General features: G+C 41.0%; 1 protein-coding gene across 1 annotated transcript; it reads right to left on the bottom strand.

Annotated features, from left to right (window-relative positions):
- Nucleotides 1-3,952: 3,952 nt before the first annotated feature.
- On the bottom strand, nucleotides 3,953-19,312 carry arglu1a (arginine and glutamate rich 1a). Its single transcript, XM_033617358.2, has 4 exons — nucleotides 18,775-19,312; nucleotides 9,473-9,698; nucleotides 6,391-6,474; nucleotides 3,953-5,593 (listed from the first exon to the last, which is right to left on the bottom strand). Exons 1-4 carry the CDS (start codon nucleotides 19,104-19,106, stop codon nucleotides 5,429-5,431), a joined length of 807 nt encoding a protein of 268 aa, XP_033473249.1. The 5' UTR covers nucleotides 19,107-19,312; the 3' UTR covers nucleotides 3,953-5,428.
- Nucleotides 19,313-20,171: the final 859 nt, after the last annotated feature.

Here is a 20,171-nt window from a genome sequence, read left to right as displayed (position 1 = left end):
TAACAATAAAACTGTCACATGCCTGCCTGATATTACATAGGCTATTACAAATATATATAATTAGTCCAATAATAGGACACAAAATGACTATAAAGGGGAATTCTCCTACAATTAAAACACAATATGACACTCCTCACCTCTAAAGATCAGAACGGCTTGACAAACAGCCCAGACTTCATGTAAATTAATCGCGTTTTTACTCCTCATAAAAGCCTTACAGCCCCCACACAACGAATCACGCGCACTTCTCGCGTGTTTATAGTTTCTTTGGATAGTCTCATAATGAATACAACGAGAAAACATTTGTTCCCATAAGGCTCATAGACACGACTGTATTGAGCCACAGTGCTGCTGTATGTGTCTCCATTGAGAGCGCCTTATTGCACTTCAAGTTTTTCCGAAGGACACGAGCGCCCACTAGCGGAAAATTCGCTCCAGAGACAGCCGAGGACAGACACAAACCATTGAATTATGTTTCATTTTACATCAAAATGAAATTTAAAAAAAATCACACATTAGTGTTTTAATTTATAACAAATAAAATACACAATTATAGTACTCAAAACAGATATTATTTCTTAACACAAAGGTGTTTTTTTGTTTGTTTGTTTGTTTGTTAGTTTGTTTGTTTTTTTGTTTTTTACTGGAGGCTTTCCCCAGTGAACAAAAATATTCAGTAATTATCAGTTACATTATTGGACCTAGTATCGTGGTGTGTAACTGCTAACATTATTTTAACAAACATTAAAGTTCCTTCAAAGCCTAATTAAAATGACCCACACGCACACTTTAAGCAAACACTGAATATTTAGTGAATGACATCTAATTTAACGCACACACACACACACACACACACACACACACACACACACACACACACACACCTCTGACAGTTTACAGCTCCTCGAATGTAACGTGTGAAGTCTTGACACTTTTTAAGGACTTAATTCGATCAGGGCGTTTTCTTTCACTGTGGATTGCGGCTGTTTGCTTAGTTGATAATCAAGCTGATATAACACCGGACAGATAATTGCAGAGTCCGATCCCACTGCTCTGTTTCCCCAGCCTGGAATAAACACAGAGAGGGGCACAGGCTTGCACCACAGACTGCATGTTTATTGCAGCAGCGTGAACGTTACATTAATTTAATTCAAAGACAGGTTAAAGCAAAGGCCAGCGAATGGATTAGATTAACAGGACTGACACGCGCGATCCAGTGCGTATGGCCTTGCCCAACCTTTTTTTTAAAAAAATATTTAAGTGTTTCGGTTTCTTTACGCCTGGAGGAAAGATCCCCCAGATAGTTGCAGAATATTTTATTTCTTTTATGATTTTACGATTTATAATGTGTAAGACGTTTTCAGACAGATGTGAATGTCCGGATGTTGAGGCAAGTTGAGTTTTGTTTTCTCCACCTGGTCATCTAAAAAAGTTTTAAAGTTGATCTTAAAATGTATTTTTATTGTTTGTTTGTTTGTTTGTTTTCTTTCTCACCGTAAAATATTCCTAAAACATGCCTATTCTTGTACTCATGTAGAATGTCTGTGGCAAAAGGTTCCACTTTCTGAACTGCAAATTGTGATAACTCAAAATTAATTATTTTTAATGTCTTGTAAAGTTGGCTGATTGTGTCATAAATGTATTATTTGAGTGGGAAAAAGTGTGGATGACAGCGCAGAGGAAGTGTGGAGTTTCTTTATTTTTAAATGTCTTCCTTCCTGCCTCTGTGGGGCTGAAACAAGTCAGTCAACCCGCCGGGCAGTGATGGCTGTGGAGCGTCTCTCCCGGAGATCAGTCCGGCTGACACGACAACCGGGACACACACACACACACACACACACACACACACACACTGTGAATCTTTCACATTTACAGCAAAGTAGTTTGGACGGGACTTTATTGTTCCAACAATGTCAAAAGAAAGAAGATTAAATGGAAATCTTCCTGCTGACAGACAGAATGAAAAAATATTTAAAATCAGTGCAAAAAGTTTGAGAAGGTCTCAGTTTGCATTGAAAATAAACTTAAAAGAACTTGAGCAATATACATAAGATTAATATTAAACAGCTCAAACTGATCTTCGACCAACAGAGGTAGACTATTTGGGCTGGGGGTGCGTTTAGGCTACCATTTAGAATTCTCTCTAAAACTGTTTCGAGGCGAAAAACGTTTTTCAAAGCCAGCTGTTTTTGTACCAACTACAATTCCTCCTTGTTATAATAACTGGACTTGACTGCAATGAGCTGCGCGGAGCTGACAGAGACCGGCAGGAGCGGGACAGAGAGCTCACAGGCCGCGGGACGGTGGAGCTGTTTCTTCCGCGGTGCACCGGAGCGGGCTGGGCTGGGCACCTCTCACCGATAATCAGACGGGTGTCGGGTGATGGACTAGGTGGTGTATTTTCTAAACTGCAGACAACTTCACACGCGGGTCACAAATGTTGACATGAATCTAACTTCATGAGAGAGGTATGGAAATAATCAGCAATGTTGCTACTCTGTTCTAGGTAAACAAGTTAGTCTAGTGCCCCGAGTTTAATCAGCCAATAGGTACTGATCTTCACTTATCAGAGGAGAGAGGCGGCTGGGGTGTGACTTTGTTTTTTTACCCTTCCAAAGCTACAAATATTTTTCCTTGAACCTCCCTGAGTGACTGGCAGAGAATGTATGACCCTGGAGTTGAAAAAAAGAAAACAGTTTTGACTGTTATTGTGCATGCTGGTAAGTTCTTGCACATGGTTTATCTTTGGCCAAATTTTAAATGACATGCAGAATAATAATTTGATAATAATTTAATAATAATCTGATGAAATGTCAGTATTTTAAGATCAGATGTTTTTTTTCTTTTTTACATACTGTGTCCAAGAACCGTCAGAAATGTGAAAATCCAACACTAATTTCTGTTTTGCAGTTTCTGGCTATGATAAATAGTGTAATTTTGGCAATTCAAAAGAAAACATACCTTTGTTTTCTTTCAAATCTGCAAAAAATAAATACAACTATTAGGACAACTACAACCAAACAACCAATTTAAATTTGTATGCCCCTCCCCTAAGACAGAATAACCTCAAGAAATTATTTAGTATTGCCCCCCCCCCCCCCCCCCCCTTTTTGCACCACACCCTCTGCCTTCATAAGCACAGAACAGTCCCTTACATTAACAACTTCAGAATATTATTTACTTTCACAATTACACTTCAAGTGCAAAATGACATATTGACATATTTCTTAATTGCAAGACAAAATACAAAACACTTTCAAAATAACTTAATTAGTTATGATTATGATTACATCTGCTAATTACTATTTTGGATGGCAGTATGTGGTTTAATCACATGGCAATATATGTTATACCAATGTCTTGGGGTAGAGTGATTCCCCAATATATAATTCCTCCCTTGATGAAATCCATGTGTATTTGCACTGGCCATTTTAATAATGCAATAAACAGCATAATGAGGCCGCGCCTGCTGAACTCACGGTCAGTTAGCAGTGATCTCAGTCTTTGTCACGTCAGCCTTCACTTGCTGGAAACAAACCAGCAGCTGCACAAGTCTCAAACTGGAGCTGCCAACTCATTAGACGCTATTATTACAGGGATTTGGTTAACTTGACATTGATGTATTGGTCCCGCACGGCCCAAGGGTAGAAAATGGATCGTAGTGTGCAATAACCCGCTGACAAAACCTAAGACGCTGCCAGAAATGCCATTAAAGTTTGTCATTGACCAGGTCAAATGACTACTTATTTAAAACAATTGTGTGAAGTGACTTCAGTTTGAGTTAGGGCCATGTCAGAGAGAAACTGAACTCATTTGGAAGAGCTTGAACCCTTGATGAAACCAATTTTAAGTAAAGTTAATCCTGGTAAACTGAGTTCAGATCGGTTTACTCTGCACTTTTTAGTTTAACCCTTGGTGAATAAATCCAGACACACACACACACACACATCGGTGGAGGCATTCAATGGATTTATTGAACTGTCCAGTCCCTTGACAATTGGGGAAAATTACACGACAAATTCAAAATCCCACAACATAAAAAGTCATTATACCCACCTGAGGTCAGCTCGTCAGTCACAACCACATACTTTCGCATGCAGGCACACATGCACACACACTCGCTCATTCACTCATGCACACTCACACTGCTGCTGACCTCAAACCTTATCTTACCTGAACTTGTCCATCCTACACGAATCAAGACTTACCAAGTGAGGTGCCTTGCCAAGTTAATTTACTACAACAAATCTCAGGGACAGAACACCAACTGTGTGGTTGGGTGTTTTCATACCATTCACTGTTTTCACTTAAGAGTCTGATAAAACAAAACTCAAGTATTTACCATTACTGTCACTTTTTGTTTTCTAATTGTGGATCCAATTTATAACACAATCTTAACTTAGGTAGGAGGAGGAGTGGGACTCAGCACATCACAGCAAGGCTAATAAAATTACATCATACATGAAAATGTCCACTCTCCTCCATTACCCACAGGCCCCATTGCTGTAGAAGAGACACATATTCTACTGTAGGTTTGTGGTTCAGTCATGGGCAGCTTAGGAGTCGAAGCTGAGCTCCCCTGCACTGCAGTGACTTCAAATCTAAAGCAAGCTTTACATTTCCTCTCAGGTCAACATGCTGCTGTCATTTAGGAAAAAAAAAATGATGGAGATGGCAGACAGAGCTGGAGCAAGAAGGAGAGATGCTGTGGATTTATATGGTGAATGCAGCTTATGGGCAAAGGAAGTAAGATAGGTGGAAGACACAAACCTGTCAGCTGGACGGGAAGTGAACTGTGCTTTTAAAGGCTTGGCAGGCTTGGCAGCCATTTTAGGAACCTTATTTTATAAAAAAAAAAAAAAAAAAAGAAAAAACAGGAAAACCACAGGCCAACTCCCAAGCTGCACACAAGCTTTTACAGTAGACTGAACTAGACAAAGTCACACATACTCTTCTATATCAGGGACTGGCATTCTATTGTTGTTTGCTGGCTGTGAAGACATGTAAGAAGAGCACAGGCGTACAGTTACTCGCTGTTACACCAGAGTTAAGACTTACAGGGTGAGGGACATGTTATAGCATTCTACATCAAAAGTTCAAGTTCTCTAAAAAATGAAAAAAAAAAAAAAAAAAAAAGCACAAACAAGTCATCTGTGTGGTAGGGATGAAGAAGGATGGAGGGAAGTAATCAGGTCCTTCAAGGTTGAATAGCTGCCTCCTCTTCAAGGCCGGGAAGGACAACATAGGCCTTTAACAGAGACCAGCAAGTTTACACATCAGGTTGCACCCCATTCCTTGGCCTTCCTTCAGCACTTCCAAAACGAAGTGAGCGTTCCACGGGGGGGGGGGGGGTCGTCGAATGATGAGGAGGGAGAGCTGGGTGGGGATGAAGGCAGGGTGTGATGTGTGGACGAAGGGGTAAGCAGTCTCATTCGGTGGCCTTGAGGGAGAAGGAGAGCTTGGGCCTGGACTTGCCCTTGCCGAGGATGATTTTCTGCTCCTCCTTCTGCTGCCTTTGACGGTCCTGCTCCAGCTTCATGCGTTCCTCATGAATCTTTCTCTGCTCCTCTACAATTCGCAACTGCTCCTCAGCCTGTTGGACATGAAAAGCAAGCAGGAACAATAAGGTCAGACAAGGACACAAAACTGTATTTTTCAGGCCAAGTGCCCACAAACTGCTGGCATCATCTTTATACCCCTGTAAGATCAAGTATCACACTGCCCACCTCACTTTTCTTTCTTCGTTTTTTTTTTGGGGGTGTGGCTGTCCAAATCAAGCCTGAATCAAATAAACACTGCTTTACAAATTAGTCAGACTAAAGATTATACAGCCAGCAGGAAAGAAAAGCCACTGGATTTCTAACCAAGGCTGATAACCATCAATTCAAAGCCACTCCATAGAAGTGGTTATTGCCAAAGGACTATTAAGTTATTCGGTCATGTTGTGGTGTGGTGTGGTGAAAGCCTTGAGGTCTCAATCAGTGAATCAGAGATTTGGAATTAAAGACACATAAGTGACATTAAAACCAGACATGACGTGTGTCGGTTTTTCTTACCGCTCGTAGAAGTGACATTATTTATCACTGGATGTGATAAGGAAACTTAAATTTCAAAACAAAAAACTAATTGGTAGGTATCGATATGATGCAAACATTAAAAGTGAATCAAGGAAGAAAACCCCATTCTTGTGTGATTATGTTACAAAAACATTTCACATTTAAGTGTAAGTGCTGTGTTAAAAGGGAATTAATATGTGCTTGTCATTTCGTATGTGATCAAGGTAACAAGTTACAATTAAATGGAAAGTTATGCATTTGACTGAAATGGGACGAATATGTCCAGTAGCTGGCAGAAAAGCAGCAGCTGTGCTGTTCACAGAGCAGGGCGTACCAGCTTGGCCTGAGCATCGGCGATCTTGCGGTTATTCTCCTCCAGGATTTTTTCCAGCTCCTCCCGCTTAGATTTTTCTTCCTCCTAGATGGGTGACACGGTGCCATGTTAGCGCATGAACAGGCTACAGCCACAAAGCACTTTCTGTACATACATACACATGCTTTCCCTCTAATTGTCACACACGCTTGCCACCAGTACGCACGCACGCACACACACAACTTACTCATTACACCACAGAGAAGTTTGTTTAGCCTCTCGCTCATGACCACACTGTGGCATTCTTTGCAGTCAGCCTGAATTGTTTTAAAAATACAAAGAGGGGGCAAAAAGCATAAAGAAACTGGGGGAAAAATGAACCCGCTAGTTTTTGTTCCCTCCCTCTACAGTCGTTAACACCCTCCTAGAAAAATTAAAAGCTAAGCCACACCTAGGGTATTATTGTGAAAGACATTAAAATTTAAACAAGAATTGAAAAAGGGGGAAACCCACTCATCACACTCATAAATAGAAGACAAATATAAATGACAGACAATACAATCTAGAGGAAAATACAATTGCTGATTTTTTTTAACATCATTATAAGCAAGAGAAAAAAAGGATACAAATAAAGGAGGGAATAGTTTTGGCTCACCAATGCACGTATACCTACGCATTTTCCTTGCCTGTGTACCTACACAACTGGTGAAAGCATTCGGCATTTAACGGTTGAATATTTACTGTCTCGTCCGGACTGTGTGGCCCCTGCAGAGACAGAGAAGCGCTCCTGGGGTGGGTGGGTGGGTGGGTAGGTATGGGGGGGATTCTGCCATACCGCGCCGGCAGCATTCCTCTTTATAACTCTGATCTCTGTACTGCTTAGCCTGCAGCCACAGCTCCCATTCATTTTTAGTGTTTTTTTTCCTTTCGTCTTTACAGTGGCTCAGTCCCCACTGAGACCATAGCAGAGTGAAGGAGAGTACAGTACAAAGTGGTGTCTGTGTGTGCTCAAGGAAGGACCGCACCATGGTACACTTACAGTACAGGACACAAGTCACGAGTGAGCTGAAAGGCTGCAGGCCAGCTCAGGTCAAGTGCTAGTTAGGAAGTTGGTAAGTTGTGTTTCCAAAATAAAAACAACACAAATGTATTTACAGATAACAATATCAATCTTAGCAGCAACCCTATAGGAGAAGCAAGTCATGAGTACAAAACACAGTACATTTGTTTTTCTAGGGAGAAAAAGCTTTTAACTGTATAAAATAAGGAATATTAGAAATATATTAACAGATCAAAGGTTAGACCAGAGATAGTTAACCTTGTCAAACAGGAAACAGGAAATGTAGTGGTCCATCTTTATGTATCCAAGAGCAGATGTTGTCAAACAGAAGATTCTCAAAACAAGGATTGTTAAAGAGAAGGTAAGGGGTGATAAAGAAAACCTGTACAGGACAAACTGTCTGTGAATTAAACAAATCTGATGAACATTTCTACACATCAAGTTTGATTTCAAATGTCAGTGCAACAGAGACAGAAAATCTCCACAAGAGTTACGACAGTGGGGGCACCTAACTAAAGCTTCATCAGCTGAATGCTGTAGGGCTGACCTGGACCTTTTGGTTATTAAATGGCCTCGCTAGTTTTACCGGTCTCATCAATCAACAGTGTGTAAGACTGAGAGTGGGAGATTTAGAAAGAAAAGGGTGGTAGCATACAGACAGAGCAGAAGGCAGGAGAGGGGTGACCGACTAAGTCCACGTAGGTAAAGGAGGCATGCTCGGACTACATTTCTCACCCTATTAGTACCGAGCCACTGGCTGCTCCCTATGCTAGTCAGGGTCACTAGGCTTGAGCTGGCCTTCTCATTCACAAAACAATACTGTAATGTAAACAAACCCCCTTTTCTTAATGAAGCCTTGGGAGGTGGTGCACAGGGGCTGTCAGACAGTTGCCTACCCTTACTCTTTAAAGAGGTCTAAGTAGTGCATAATAACAATTGTTAAAAAATTGGGCTTATCAGAACTCAAACTACAGCCAGGTTAATCCCATGCATAAAAAAAACTATACTTTTTCTAAAAAGTTGATATAAACTAGTTGTTAATTTTAGGAATTTGGGAAACGTTTAGAAATGGCCAGTGATGAACAGAGGCAGTGAATGTAAACAGTAGTGTCATCTTAAAAAAGAGAGCTCTTTATTACATATATACACAAAGATGCTAGCAAATATGAAAAGTAAAAGATTGAGCCGAACCAGGGAAAAAAAAAGAACAAAAAAATGTTGTAACCCTGCCATGGCAAAACTCTCACTGGCAAGTTAGGAAATCCCCTCAAGATGCCAAAATTAATGGTGGCTGTAGTCACATTTCACCTTTCAAGTATGAAACAGGCAGTTGACATCCTTAAAGACTAAATTGCCGCTTCAGTTCCAGCTGTTAGGAATTCAAATTCCCATACTTTTAGCTTCTTGGTGCAAAATCTGTTAAGTGGCTGCGAGAAAATAAAGGATTTGAATTGCAGAAGCAGAAAATGTGACCGTGTGCACATTGTATAAAGTTCCAATATTTTGATTAATTTGTGCCCTTGTGAGTAATGTGCACTGAAGTTCATGCACAAAGTTTCTCATCTCACGTATCTGAAATTGTAAGAAATGACCATATTAAGATTTACAGGGACTCTTAATGTTTAAAAAAATCTGCCAAGTTTAACTTCGCTGCCACAGCTTCATAGATAAACAGAACTACAGGGATGACTTGATAAGTCAAGAGACTGTCAAACTGGCATCATTATTCTCTATATATTTTGTTTTGTAAGTCATGTGCAGAAAAATCCTTGGCAAACCTCTATTACCATAAAATACAACCACTTAGACCACTTCCAGGCTCTGCATATACCCTCCCTGCAGTGAAACTTGTACCATGGCTAGATTACATTCTGAAAATTAAACTGGGAGAGGTGGGAGGTCCCTGCACCTCCACTGTCCCCACATCCCATACAAAGGCATCAGCCGGAGGAGGTGACTGGGAGGGAGATGGGAACAGGGGTTAAGGAGTTTTGGAACTATGTAGGGAAAGGAGGGGCTGCGTTCCAAACGACCGAGCGTTACCTCTCTGGCCTTCTGCGCCGCCAACTCTGCCTGTCGCTGTCTCTCCAGCTCCTCCAGCAACTGCCGCTCCATGATGCGCTTTGCCTCCTCAACGCGCCGCAACACCTCCCGCTCGATCTCGTCCTTCCGCTTCTCCAGCTCCTCCTCCACCCGCTTAGCCACCAGCTCCTCCACTCGCCGCGCGGTCTCCTCTTCGATCAGCTTCTCCTCGATCTCCTGCTGCCGGCTGGAGGACGGGAGACAGAAACAGATGAAAGTAGAAATAAGAGCAGACGTGCAGAGGGATGGTTTATGGGATATCTGGGATGAAACTGATTTATCATAAAGCTGATCTGCTCTCATACCAATGACACACACTCTATTAAAACTTTATCCGCAATATTGTTTCCTCCTTCCTGTATTTAGCTCAATCAGTGGTCTCTGTCACAGTCATTTAAATTACATGGGGTGTATGGGGTGTCACTGCAATAAACATTTTTGACCTTGGTTGATAGTGAGTCCAGTGTAGTTTTTCCACTGGTTGGTATAGCATGCTTAAACTGTGTTGTCTTCGTGTGCACGTTTTCACTGTGCGCTCACAGCTGGACAGCCCACAGAGCCATAATATTATGGGTCACTGTGGTCATTCCCCATTGAATGCGAGAGCACACGGTTAGGGTGCAGGAGCAGGGCCGGGCCAGATTTGTCCTTTTGACAAACAGATTGATTCAGTATGTGTGCTTATGCAAGAAACTGAACAGAAAGTGCAGTTTTTTAAAACGGTCAGGATATTTGGGCATCAGTGGATCTGCTGCTCCCAAGTAACACTGTTTTCCATTAAGGTTTGCTTCACTCCTGCATTTTTGTTCTTGCTTTCATCTTACAGTAACAGTCTAAATGCCTCTCGTCTCTTTTGCTGTGCTATCAAGGTCATTGTCAAGTCTGTCGCTGTATTACAGTGACTGCAAACTAAGAGTGGGTTATGTGGGATTAATAGTCCATCACGTTATATTTACAGACTGACTCTAAGCAGGTCTTGATTATATGGTGTTCACACTAATAAGATTGCATGCATGCATGATTTTTGATTTTGCTGTAAATGTATACTGTTGTCTTTAGGGCTGCGCACTGAGACTTCAATCAGTAGTCAGAGGCGTCTCAGTCAGCTGAGGTTCTTCAAGTCCAGCAATATTTTTGGTTCTTTTTTACATCAGTGTGCAGTGTACTACTGGACCGGTTTTTGTCCCCAGATTTAGCTGCAGAAAAAGGGCTCTTCATTTTTATGCTGCTACAGGTAGCTGTGGACCCAGACCCAGGGTGAGTGTGAAATGCCTTTCACACTGCCTTTTCAAGGTAAGAATTTCACTGTTATGCCGCCTTGCCTTTCTGTAAAAAAAAAAAAAAAAAAGATATAATTGCAGAATGGAGGGACAGTGTTGTCTCGCCATTAAGCCAGGATCAGAGGTAGTAACAGTGCTTAAATGACCTCTATATAAGTGGGACAGCTGGCAGGACGGGACCATGGGCAGCCAGGGCGTGACATTTTGACGACTTGTTATGCCACACCACCATGGAAGATTTAGAAAGTAGCTTGTCACAGTTAGCAGCTAACTCAAAGAAGAACAGCCACCAAAAATGTCCCCAGTTGGGAAAACAATGAGGTCCGGGAGCTCCTTACCCTCCGAGCAGAGATCAGCTGCCCCATAACAGAGACGGTAAATGATTATTATTGCCACGTTATGCCATTTTTATTATTTAGAAAGTGCTACTGATGCCTATGTTATATATTAAATTAGAGGCAGACACTGTTGTGATACATATCACAGCTGTCATGCCTCTTTTGCTTCTGCAATATCAGCATGCCGTCTAAAATCACATACTAGAGCAGAGGTGTAAATAGGGGACTTCATAGTGGCCCTATAGTGTGACCTCTGTGTAAAAAGGACTTGAGTGGGACATAGGCAGCTGCCTAGGAAGAAAGGCATTACCCAGTCAGACTCTTGATATAAAAGGTATCTTCTGCTCAGAAGTGATGAGCTTACAGCTCACAGAAACTTAATGCGATACAGTCTCTGGCTTTTCGTTGATATCTAGTGCCAGCAAAAAATGCTGTTGCACATTTCTGATCCATTGTTAGCATAGTTGGCAAGCATTAGCTCAGAGGGCTAACCTGGTGTGTTTACTATGTTGCATGAATGTCACTGTAACCCTGAAAAACCCATCAAAGCCCATTCAAACTCGTAATCTCTATATGGAGAAAAGGAACCAAGTCAATTATTCATACTGAGCGGCCAAATCTGATTCGATTGACATTATTCTGAGTCAGGTAAAGCAGTGGTTGTCTTTCCTTGATGTCACACACACAACTGTCAACTTGTTACACTATGTCTTCAGTCTGAAATAAGATTCATTGGTCTTTTTTTTTTTAATTTCAAGAGAAACCGCCGTTTCATGTCACTTTGCCAGATGAATCAGTCAACTCAAACGCAGTAGAGTGGGCAGATTCAAAAGTTTAGACACAGGCAACTGTTGTCTCACAAATGCAATCCAAAAACAAAGATATGAACACAAATGCTAAACATTAAAATAAAATGTGGATGGTGATGAGCTCCAAAAGTAGCCTTCTCACTGACACTGATTAGTGCAAGATTATATTGTTCCTGGAAACCTGTATAACAATTAGTACACAGCTAATATGTACTATACTTTTAGTGTATAGTATGGAATTCGACTTTTTTAGAGTTTGTTAAATGTTGAAAAGGGTGATATGATGAAAGAAGATGCAGTAACAATGAACTGGTGGATGAAAAGCTGCAGGGGAACAGTGCTTACTGCAGATTAGGAAAAGATACAAGAGAATGCAGTGCTAAGGCTGCCATTCACAGTGCTATCTTGATACCACGTAAGCTCCAACCTAAAACACATCATAAGTATGTAACATTTTTTACCAAGTCATTAACGTGTTAAGAATGAAACCACCCATGTTATGGCCAAATCACAGGTTGGCTACTTGCACAGTCCAGGGGTTCCAAGTGTGTGATTTGACTTACTGTACCAGCTTTCTATACCCTGTTGGGATGAATGAGCCTGCAGCAGCAGAATGATGGTTTACTGCAGATGGAAGTCAACTGTCATTCTCTTTACTTACTGAAAATGCTTTTAAATTGTTTTTTCCCTCCGCTTTGAACAGGAAGCTATTAGGAGTTGGGAGGCGTCTTGTCACATTGCTTCTGGCACAGCTGTAAACACACAACCTACCCTGCCTAGATCTGATTTCGTTCTGTCAGCCACTGGGAAACCAGAGACCCTACTTAACCCAGGCCTGAGTCGCTGCTTATCTACCAACTCTCTGTGTCGTGATATTTACATCTGTATACCTGGTTAAGTGGCCCTGTGGCCATTAAGCAGTAAAAAAGAGCCACTCAGGAGGCCAGGTGTGGTGCAGCACCTCAGATCTCAGGTGTCTGCGTGCCTCTGGCCACCACACACACTTTCACAATAGTTGCTTCCCTGTCCAACAGATAGAACCTGCCAGCAGACAATAAACGGGCTGTGGTCATTATGTGTGGCAACCACTGCAGTGTTTTAAGATGCAGAGTAGTGACAGTGTTGCACTTTTATCAGCACCTCATGTAGCAGCAACTTCACTGCTGCAGCAGCTCTTCCAACCAATGATGCAGAGTCAGACACTTTAATGTTTTGATATGAGGAAGAGCACATTGCTGAAAGGCTAATCGACCAACTTAGATACTATAAGCATGGCTTCTTTTCACGCATTCAATATGTAAATTAGTTAAAGTGCCCACAAAATAGCTTGCATAGTCCTTTTTGATTCTGCATTAAGTTTACTGCAAAAACAGGAAGCTAGGAAGCAACTTCTCGAAAGCCCCTTTTACACCGCCATATTTTCCGTGAATGTTGGGCCGTTTTGCCGGCAAGCTGCAAGCGTTTAGACACACAGAGCCAGACTGGCGAGTTGATCTGAGGTGCCCAATTTTCTGCCTCGTAGGGTAGTCATATTGGCGGAAGCCTTTTAGTTTAAACAGACCGAGGCGGCCTTCCACAACGGGACGGGCTGTTGATGACTTGTGGGAGGAGCTGTTGATTATGCCACATGTGGATAAACAGGAAACAGCTGCTAGCGGGAATTAGCAAGCAGCTAGTAGCAAGAGGGAAACACAAACCTGACAGACACTGTAAAGATGAGCAACTGAGGAGACAAGGAGTTGCGCAGCCTCCTTGCCCTCGCAAACAAAGAGGCCATTAACCGTCAGATGACAGGAATGGTGAAGAACGGGCCAACTTATGAGAGAATTGCCGAAGGACTGACCAGCCGCAGCTTCCCTCCCACGTCACTGTTTACATCACACGCTGAGCTACACATTTTGTTACTTGCTCACACCCCCCATTGCCCCGAAAAAGGCTAATTCTGTATAAACAACAGTAAGAAGGCAGCATTTTGCCGTACTCCCCGATTTTGTTTTTATACTGCCAATGCTGAAAAAAGACTGATTGGGCTTTGCTGCAAATTTGCACAATTACTATCTATAAAGGGCTGAAGATAGTGATTTACATTAACAGTAGCCAGTCTCATGACAGTTTAGTTGGGCTGCACGACTATGTTCAAAACAATAATCACCATGAGCATGATTTTTTTGTCACAGTTGTTAATGGTTTTTGGGGACTAAATCATTTTATTGCACTCTCACATTTAAATTAACAAAGCACTGCTTTTACTTCCTTGTTGTGCCACATCTTTGCTAATGTACTAATCTTTGCATCAAAGTGAGACTTAAAATAAGGTTCTTCTTTACCTAAATTCAGTGCAGTGTAAGGATAGGCTATGTATCTGCTAGGGATGTAACGATTACCGATATTACGGTAAATTTCGGTTAATTTTTACACGGTAAGAATTACCGTTTATGTTTAAATTAATTGCATTATTGCGGTGGATTATCAGGATATGTAATAACAGCCTCATTCAAGTCTTGCGATGCAGGCGCTGCGTGAATGCGTAGCATGTGTAAACACAAAGAATGAAAACATGGCGGAAGGTGGTAATAGCGGCACGCAGGACAACAACAACACAGGACGACAGAATATAAACCGACGTAACGTTACGCTAATTGAGATCAACTATGATTGAATCACTATGATTATGGTTATTGTATGGCGAGCTAGAATCGATATAGATGGCCAGTTATGCTTTCTTGACATAAGCTCAAGGAAACAACATAAAACGCTGCCGTGTTAACCTTTGACCAAGAGCATGCACTCCTTTTGTCATACAGGTAATCCTCTGACTCACATGCAAAATTCTCATGTGTGAATTATTCTGTGTAATGATGACCATTGCCCTTAGGGTTTTTTTGGTTTCTCCTGCATATTTGTGATATCTATTCTATATATTGTATGTCTTTTGTTCTACTCTTGCATTGTTTTGTTTTATATATATTTTTCCTCTCATGCTAAGAAATAAATAATATATAAACTGTTAACATATTTTGCTGACTGTTAAAATGCACCAGACAAATAAGCTTTGCTCCTGCAATGTGTTTACATATTTTGTTAATTTAAAATAAAATTTTCTGTTGCTGTGCCAATCCCTTGCCCCTTTAATGTGAAAGTTTCATTTAAATATAAGATTTTGGCTGTTAACATTTTAGTATGATAAGGAAGTTACAAGATTTAGTGAAGTTATTTCAATGTATCTATTTTTTGGACATTTTACAGCGCTTAAAAAAATATCGCAATATTATCGTTTACCGTGATAATTTGGTCACTATAATCGAGATATCAAATTTTCCATATCATTACATCCCTAGTATCTGCCACTGTTTTTTTTCTCTGCAGTGTCTCCACCATGGATGTCTGATGTCTTGTCGCTGGATGAGGACGGGGGTTAAGTGACATAACATTAACAAATGAACAGAATAATGAATAGTAGAATAAGTATCACTGTATATCTATGGATGACATTCTTCTTGGCTTTCATACATTTATCATTCTGCAGATTGTGGAGGTTTTATTACTGGTTTCACAAGTTGCCTTGTGGCGCAAATCCAAGTGTCGAGCACTCCTTGCACATGATTTGTTCTCTTCTAAATACAAAATACTTCTTAACAACAGATGATGATGGATGGTTTTCATCAGTCGGGAAAGTTTTTCACAGGCTGCCGCTGCAGAGTGCAGAGCTCTTCAAAAGTGAAGTTGTTAGTTTAGGAAGCGCTTGATTTAATATGCAACAGAATTTTCTACGAGCGGAGCACTCATTTGAAACATCAATATTGCAGACTATCATACATTATCTAAATGTGTGAAGCCAAAATTGTGATCATATTCAATTAACCATGCAGCCCTAGAATTTAGCCATAGATGGAGTTTACCACCCACTTTGGGATGCATACGCAAACAACCCAATTCAGAGAAGACCAGACCCCCATGCAATGGGGCTGTTACCAGCCTCATCCCATCCACAGGCTGAGTGTCGCTCAGAAGGACTGAGGTACCTAACTGACACCAGGCAAGCGATCTTCCATACACCACATTTCCCCCAAATCAATATATTAATTAATGTACCCCAACATTATCAACAATCTTTTTATTGTTCTTCAAGAAAATTAACTATGTACAATTTTTTCTGTCATTGCTGGGACAGATAATGCTGTATGTGTGACGATTACACTTTCACCGATTAATCGGCAGCGCTCGGAATTGGGCCGGTTTTCAAGCCGGTCAGTCTAAAATATGCCAATTTAAAACACTGGTCAAATTCCCAGCGCACCGCATGATTGACATTGTGTAACATCAGCAGCACACACACACGCACATGTGCAACTCACGGCTTGGGCAATGTGAAGAAGGGGACCTCAGGGACACACTGGTTTGGGTAGGACAACTATGGAGTAAATGATTCCGGCCAGAGAATCAGGTTCGAGAGGATACTTTAATTTTCAATGCAGGAGGTTCACAACAAGTGTAGGCTTGTGAATCAAACACACTTGTGAAAAAGATAACGGGGCATGAAATTTTACTGTTTAACAATAAACTCCACTGTTAAAAATAACATCAGTGCACTGAAACAGTAAACTTCATTGGGGATTTAATAATTATAAATTATCCCACGCATCTTTTTTGCATGATGGTCTCTAAAACACAAAGTTTTCATATCGGTGCATATTGGCCAACATAAACGCTGATACTGATATATCTGTGATAAACCAATAACCATAGATATATATAATCATTGATGACTCATTCCTGTGGCTACTGTGCGTCAACGTTGCCACCATCTTGGGGAGGTCACTGCCGGCTGGCTAATACTGTTGTGTATGGGGATAAGTCTTCAGCAAACTTGGCGTGCTCACTCAAAAGTCTCAAAGTGTAATTGGGTGCCAGTCCAATATATTACAGCAAAGCAGAAAAACCTCCCAGCACTCACTAATAAGTATAATACTTTTTAATATAGTGTATTGCACAGCAGCAGTCGAACGGATGCGTTTCAGCTCATAGCCGTCCTCAGCGTTAGGAAATGGCCACTTTAGATTGAAAATACAGACAGTACTTACTCACCCTCATGCCGACAAGAAGTCCAGTGTAGTTTTTAATCCACAAAACTATCGGAGGATAACAGCTAGCCGGAATAACAGCTACACTTGAAATGCACGGAACCCATATTTTGAAAATGTAATAAAACTCCACTAATGCATTTCAAAAACATCAGAACGGCTCATCCGTCGTAATCCAAGTGCCCTGAAGCCGCGGCATGCAAAATTGACTTGAAAAGACATAATTTACTCCACTTTCATAGCACAATTTCTCACTGCCCTGCAGGCTTGCTGTGTTCACATGGCAACTCGCGCGAGACTCGAGAACTAGCACCACAACTAGCCATCAGCTAGTCTCGCGCAAGTTGCCATATAAACACAGCACTCCTAGCTGTTATCCTCCGATACCCCAAACAGGTTTTGTGGATTAAAAACTACACTGGACTTCTTGTCGGCATGAGGGTCAGTAAGTACTGTCTGCATTTTCATTCTAAAGTGGCCATTTCCTAATGCTGAGGACGGCTATGAGCTGAAAGGCGTCTGTTCGACTGCTGCTGTGCAATTCACTATATTAAAAAAATATTATGCTTATTAGTGAGTGGTGTCTGGTTTTTCTGCTTTGCTGTAATATTTTGGACTGGCACCCAATTACGCTTTGAGACTTTTGAGTGAGCACGCCAAGTTTGCTGAAGACTTATCCCCGTACACAACAATACTAGCCAGCCGGCAGTGACCTCCCCAAGATGGCGGCGACGTTGACGCATCGCTGAAAGGGACTGAAGCAGTCAACGAGGTATCTACTGTATATGATATCTATGCCAATAACGGCCAACAGATCAATCAGTCAGATCGGTCAGGCTCTAGTTTTCATTAGGAAATATGATGACTACAATGTAATTTTGTTGTATGTGCCCCTCCTTCTGTAAGACTGCTTCCAACTGTTATTTCCATACTAATTTATGCATTGATCTAATATTCAACATCTACTAACTACCTTATGGAAAAGTTAGGAATAGAGGGTAAGGAGCTTAAAAGTGCTTATTTAATCAGACAAGCACCCAGAACATACTCAGAGTACAATTTATGGCATGATTTTATATTTTATTTATTTTGCTGACGCCTTACACCGTTAGGTATAGTTGCTCAATATATGACGTACAGAACTGTGGCTGTTGTGAATTATCATCTGATCAGAGTCAGTGGTTGACACACAACACAGCACTAAGCTTAATGCATTAGCCTACATTAAGGACCAGTGACCTGTCTTGGTATCTGCTACACTGACAATGCAGTCAGTGACAGTCAATGACAATAGCAGATGGGCATGAACTGCAGGGATGATTAATTTGTTTTTAGATTTTAATGACTCTAAACAACAAACTGATCACTCCCTCTTCACAAATGCGAAATCTTTGACATTACGAATCATTATCTGAGTAAAAAAGAAAATATCATTTCAGTAGTCTTAAAATCCCAAATGGTCTAAAGGTACTAAGGTACTAAAGGTAAACGAGCTGAAATGATGAGCTGACCCCTGCGGTGCAGCTGTCTGCTCTGACAGGGATAATAGTCTTCCTGTGTAACGTTAGCCGGGGCCTAGTAGAGCCTAGCTAACGTTAGCATGCTTTGGCGGCTAGCTTGCTTGTGCAAGAGCTAACGCTACCTATACAACTAAATGTAGTTAGCCTAGCATTTAGCTCAGCATATATTACGGTTCAATACGGGCAACGTTATGTAACGTTGTAAGTGCCGAGTCTCTTATTAAAATAAACTTACATCTTCCTTTGCCTTTCCATTTCTACCCGTCTTTCTTCTTCCTCCTTCCTCTGCTTCTCGTCCAGAGCATTTCTCTTGCTCAGCGTCCTGCCGAAGATGTCGATGCGCTCCGGCGGCGAAGCTGCTCTGTCTCTGCGGGAAGAGGCTGTGGTGGACCGGGAACGAGAACGAGATTCTCTGCGACGGCTCCTTTTCGATTCTCGGGACTTGGACCGCTTCTTTGACCTCTCCCTGTCTCTGGACCGCGACCGAGACCGGCTCCGTTTCTTGCTGTGCTTGCTGCTTTTGGAGTGTTTTGACCGGGATGAGCTGCGGCTCCGAGATCGGCCCATGTTGACCACCTCAACCAATATAGCGCTTGCACCAAACTACTGAGTCTTATGTCTGATCTGTGGGCAATATCTGGACTTCTGTTCCACCTGGTCTTCTGTAAACTTATTATTTACAATAACTGACCAAAAAGAACAGCTTCAATGATTGTATTTCGGAGAAATAATCATCTAAATCAGGTTGTTATTTTGTCCTACTAACTCTCTACAAAGAAAGATGGCGGCTTGTCGAGTAAGTACTTTCCCAGCAGGCACCGCGGCTTTCGGTATTTTCCGGTGACCTTCGGTATTACCCGGTCAGACCTTCTTGCAGTCGAACAGAGCCGTGAGTGAAATACACAGTCCCCAAACTACTTTCTCAAGTGAAACAACATTGGAAAATATTAATTATATAATATATGGGGCTGCATGTGTTTATGTTCAACTGTAACGTGTACATATTAGGATTAAAGTCGAAAATTATAATAATTGTGTTAATTATTATTATTATTATTACTATTATTAACTGGAATGTATTTTAGGCCAAAGAGTTTTACACACATTTGCCCAGAGGACTTTTTTCCCCTCCAAAAAAATATCTGATATGGTCAATATCATTATAATTAAAGGTAAATATCACATTCACTCATATAAATGGAAAAATGAGAAACCCCCTTTAATATAGTTTTTAAATAAATGAAAGAACTGTTTTAACCTATGCAAATATTAACTGATACACGAATATTGCCATAAATACATTTATTTTTCACCATCTACAGGTATTATTGTTTTATTTTCAATTTTTTAAATATGTATTTATTAAAAAATATATATTTTCAATTATAGTCTTGAAACTTTGATTTTGTTTTGAATCTGTTTTGAATCTGTTTACATTGTCTAGAAGAATGCAAGATTCAATATTCCTGCGAAAATTTGTATGTTTAATTGTTCTAAATTAAGTTTATTTCTAAAAAAAAAAAAAAAAAAGAGAGAGAGAGAGAGAGAGAGAGAGTGGGAAAGTGAGGGGGGAAATGCCTTATTTGTGTGCACAAATGACAAATGCATGCTCTCAAATGGATACCTTGCATA

The sequence above is a fragment of the Epinephelus lanceolatus genome, chromosome 14 (assembly GCF_041903045.1).
Source record: "Epinephelus lanceolatus isolate andai-2023 chromosome 14, ASM4190304v1, whole genome shotgun sequence".
Classification (NCBI taxonomy): domain Eukaryota; kingdom Metazoa; phylum Chordata; class Actinopteri; order Perciformes; family Serranidae; genus Epinephelus; species Epinephelus lanceolatus.
This window is presented reverse-complemented; position numbering and strand designations above follow the sequence as displayed.